General features: G+C 55.0%; 1 protein-coding gene across 1 annotated transcript in view; it reads left to right on the top strand.

Annotated features, from left to right (window-relative positions):
* Positions 1-4,685, top strand: part of HMGXB3 (HMG-box containing 3) — a 45,169-nt gene extending 40,484 nt beyond the window's left edge. Inside the window, exons 18-20 of the mRNA XM_024576854.3 lie at positions 438-554; positions 2,066-2,275; positions 3,230-4,685. Of these exons, the coding sequence (XP_024432622.2) occupies positions 438-554; positions 2,066-2,275; positions 3,230-3,697 (795 nt within the window). The 3' untranslated portion in view covers positions 3,698-4,685. The remainder of the gene's footprint in view (positions 1-437; positions 555-2,065; positions 2,276-3,229) is intronic.
* Positions 4,686-4,815: the final 130 nt, after the last annotated feature.

Consider the following 4,815-nt stretch of genomic DNA (forward strand, 5'->3'; position numbering starts at 1 on the left):
TGTCCGGTTGCACCTGTCCAGGCTCTCAGGAAATGTGTGCTGTGACAGTTCATGGAGGGTGTGGGGAGTATTTTGTTCATGTATTGTTCACTCTTCTTCATACTGATACAGCTGTTGGACTTTTATGTTTCCTTCAAGTTCAGACTCAAATTTCGCTTCTCTTTGAAGCTTTCCCTGCCCTGTAAAAAGGAGGAATGCAGGTCTCAGAGGGGCAGCTTGTTCTGTCAGGCTGGCTCTGTCTGTGACCTGATCCTTTCAGGGCCTCAGGGTCCCCACCTGTACCTAGAGGATATTGGGCTGGTGAGCCCTCAAGGTCTACTTTGGCCTTGACAGTTTATTCTTCCACTTTGGGTATTGAAGTGAACATTTGATGCTGTGCACAGGCCTGGTCCTTTAGGGTTCACTGCTGTTTTTTAAATCTTGACCTTCTGCTCCAGGACCAGCTCTGCTTCTCCTTGTTGGCCCTCTATAAATCTGTACAGAATGGAGCCAGAACTAGACAGCCCCCACCTCATCTCACAGGGGGTAAAATCTACAAGGTGTGCCCCCATCAGGTAAGAGGGTAACAAGGAGGAGTGTGGGGTGGGTTTGCTCACAACACAGAGCCCACAGTCGGATGGGCCCAGTTCACACTGTGGGGGCTGGTGCCTAGCTCACCAAGCCACCGTGCTATGGGCGGTCAGGGAGCCTGGTTGTCCTCAGGGAGTGTTTGTTAAGCACCCGACCGTGTGCTGGCCACTTTGTCAACTACTGAAGGAACATGGGTGAGCAACAGTGTCTTTCCTTCCCAGTGGGCCTCATTTTAGTGGGAAACAAAGTCACACGGATTGTCTTGCAGGCCTCAGGTAGGCAGTGACAATGAGGGACCTGCTCTCTGTGGGGCAGGGCAGCCAGAGGAGGCTGAGAGCTCCAGTGATGAACTAGGGAGGGAAGTTCTAGCAGAGGAAGAGTGACCCCTAAGCCCTCAGTGGGGGAGCCTAGTGAGCCAATAGGAGGGAGATTGCAGGGGTCACCAGAGGCCAGATCATGTAAGGTTTTGCAGCCCAGAGTGACAGTTTATTTTTCTGAGAGTGGCGAGGGACCCATTGGATGAGGGTGAGTGGGAAGTGGGATGGACATGGTCTGGTTTTGGTTTTAGGAAGATCACTTTGTCTGTAGAGGGTGTGGACAGGGTAGGCGTCAGGATCGCTCCGGAAAGGCCATGCTGTATGACAGAGGCGGCCCAGGAAGATACCAGAGTATATGCCACCCCACGAACAAGAACTCAATGGGGGAGGGAGATGTGTAAGTGGTCAGGGCGGCCTGGTTGTCAAAAGAGAACTAAGTTGTCAACTCCTTTAACAAAAGCTGTGTCTGAGGGAGATGCTGGGTGCTCCACCCTGGTACATCAGAGCCTGCTCAGAGGGTTGTGTTCATGTGCCTGTGGCCGTCTCATGACAACAGAGGGACAGATGTGAGAGAGCTCCGGGCTGTGATGGGAGAGCCGTACCACTTGGAGGCGACGGTTAGGCCTGGTGGGTGTGCAGGCAGAAGGTGGAGGCAGAGGCAGAATTCTGCAGTGTGCGTGTAGCTGCTTAGCAGTGGTGTGGCACCAGGGGGTCCTGGTAGTAGATGTGTTTGCTAAACTGTGTCGGGGTCTGGTGGGGAGTTTCTTAGAATGCCCCCACCCCAGAGGCTTCTTTAGGCTGGAGGTAGGGCCCAGGAACCTCCATTTTTAACCACCTCTTAACCTGCCAGTGCTATGCAGCCGGGATCAGGAGTGACTGGGCTGGACAGTGGTACTGGATAGTGTGATGTGGCGGGGGTGGCCGTGTTGGAGTCCATGACCTGGGGGGTTTTCAGCCTCAGTTGAAGATTGGATGCTCCCTCCTCTTCACAGAAAAGGTCAGGGATGAGCTGGCGACTTCATTTACGGACAGAAGTAGGAGGGAAGCAGAATGTTAAGGGCTCTGGAAGGATGTCTGTGGCTTCAGTCATGAAATCTGATTGTTCATCTTCCCTGGAAGAAGCCTGTCTGCAGATCGGCTTATTAACCGTATGCTGTGCCCTCTGTCTCTGCCCCTAGGTGGTCTGCGGCTCCAAGTATCTTGTGCGGGGCGAGAGTGCCCGTGACCATGTGGACCTGCTTGCCTCTTCTCGCCATTGGCCACCTGTCTACGTGGTAGACATGGCCACACCAGTAGCCCTGTGTGCTGACCTCTGCTACCCAGAGCTGACCAAACAGATGTGGGGGAGGAACCAGGGCTGTTTCTCTAGCCCCACGGAGCCACCCGTGGTGAGTTTCCTTCTGAGGACCTGGCCAACCATGACTTGCCCCCTGGTTCTTCAGGAAGGCCTTGTCTCCAGCATCTTTTCTCCTTCAGTATTTCGTCTTCATGCTCTGGAACCAACATTTATTCCACAAATTTTTACTGACCAACCCTTGTGTGTATGCAGCCCCTGCATGTCACTTAGGGTGCCCAAAGTGTCCCAAACACAGGTATATTGAGGTGCAGCGTTGCTTTCCTGATAAGCCTAGAAAATTGCCGCCGTTTTGAGAGTCGTCATGCATAGTGAGATGCTAAAGACCACCCCCGTCTCCCCACAACCCCAGTGCTCTGTCTTGGATTTAACCGTGGATGCGTTGCGTGGCACGTCTGTTATGATCTGTGGGCACAATGTCGTAGCAAACACCGATCTTACCCGACCCTCTCCTTTTATTAAAAGGGGAAAGTAAGGCCCAGAGGAGAAATGGACCTGTCCAGTGTCACACAGCATGTTAGTGACAGCCCTTGTCTCTGTGTTAGTTCTTACCAGAGGCATGTGTCCTCCAGTGCCAGCTGTACCCTTCGCAGCAAGAAACACGGGGATGGTAATAGGGGAAAAGGGTCATCGTTGTCATCCCTGGCTCTGTGAGCTTGAGCCCAGCACTGCAGGAGGCGTTTGAGCCTCAGTGGAGCCACCCCTCCCCACTGCCCTGCAGCCCTGCCTCAGTAGAGGAGGCACGGCAATAAATGGTGGCCAGTGGCTCAGTTAATCCGACACCTGGTCTGGTTACAGTCCCCATTTTCACATGAGGAAACTGAGGCACAGAGTGGGAGAAGGGGGGACTTAGCCCAGGGGACACCATATGTGTTGATGTGAGGATTTAAATAGTGCTGATGACCCCCCAGCCTTCACTCTCTCCCACCACATAGGCCCTACCTTCGTCATTCTGTCACGTCGAAGTGGCTTCTTCTCTGTCTTTCAGAGCGTGTCCTGCCCAGAGCTCTTGGATCAGCATTACACTGTGGACATGACAGAGGCCGAGCACTCTGTCCAGCACCCAGTCACCAAGACTGCCACGCGGCGCATTGTACATGCAGGCACAGTGCCCAGTCCTGGGGACTGCAGTGCTGGGCACCACTCTTTGGCCCTGTGTCCTGAGTTGGCACCCTACACAGCCATCCTGGCCTCTATCACAGACAGCAAACCAAACAGTGTCCGCCAGCGGCCCATTGCCTTTGACAATGCCACCCACTATTACCTCTACAACCGCCTCATGGACTTCCTCACCAGCCGCGAGATTGTCAACCGGCAGATCCACGACGTGGTGCAGAGCTGCCAGCCTGGCGAGGTGGTCATCCGCGACGCCCTTTACCGTCTGGGCGTTGCTCAGATCAAGACGGAGACAGAGGAGGAGGGTGAGGAGGAGGAGGTGGCCACAGCGGCAGAATAAGCCAGGCTCTTGTACAAGGACTGCACCATCTCTCTCAAGCCATAGCGGAGCCCTTCCCCGAGGCAGATCCATCCATGGGACCGGGCGCATGTACCTGTGGGGAGGGCCTCTGACGCTGGCACTGACCAAAGAGCTCCCGTTTTCTGAGCACGGTGGGGCCTGGGGTCCTTGGTTCTCAACCTCCTGGGGGTCGGGAAAGGTACAGTACATTCCTTACCAGCTCTGAGAAAGCACTTGGAGAACATAGTACGTTCAACAGAGGAGAAGGGAGACTGAGGGAAGGCTGGTAGCTGGTGGCTCCCCTGGGGCTGCTGCGGGTCAGGGCAGAGGTCCCCAGGTGGGGTAAGGTGGAGTCCAGCACTAGGTGGGCAGGCTGCTGAGATAGCCCTTCTCGTCCCAGGGAAGGGGTCTCGTCTCATTCCTTCCCCGCAGCCACACAAGCTCTTAGCCTGTTGCCTTTGACTCAGGGCCTTGGGGGCTTCCTTAGCTCTGGGGGCCTCTTTGGGCTCTCCCAGAGTGGGGGGGTGGGCACTTCCCTCCTGTTTTTCCTACACCCTAGTCTGGGGGAAGCTGAGAAGGGAGAACCAGTCAGGATAGCCCTCCTCCAGGACCGTCCTCGTGGCCCATGCTGTGAGAGAGGACCACCTTCCTCTTTTCCCTGGCCACTGCTGCTGCACCCTACATCCTCTCTGGGTCTCTCTGGGTCCTGGACCCTCACCACAGAGGGGATGTGGCCCATGGCATAACATAACCTGGCAGCAGTAGGAAAAACTCCCTTCCGTGAAGGGGAAGCAGACTGGGCTGTAAGGAAACAGTGAGACTGGCTCAAGTGCCCAGGGTTTGCTTAGGGCACGGGAATTGGCCCTGTGTTACTTAATTTATTGAGAGGAGTGGAGTAGGTGGCTTTTTTCCCCTCCCTCTTCCCCAGCAAGAATAAAGTTTATTAAATTATCTTGTTTGGGTGAAGCAAGAGTCAGTTCCATGCTCACTGTGTGGGGCAGTGTGGTTGAGCTCTGTAGCGCGGAGCTGGTCAGTCACTGGATGTGAAGGAGGGTGGCAGAAAGCCCCAGGCAATCCACAGGCCTTCGTGAGAGAGACGCAAAGAACCAGAGACCAGC

This window comes from Desmodus rotundus, chromosome 6 (assembly GCF_022682495.2).
Source record: "Desmodus rotundus isolate HL8 chromosome 6, HLdesRot8A.1, whole genome shotgun sequence".
NCBI lineage: Eukaryota > Metazoa > Chordata > Mammalia > Chiroptera > Phyllostomidae > Desmodus > Desmodus rotundus.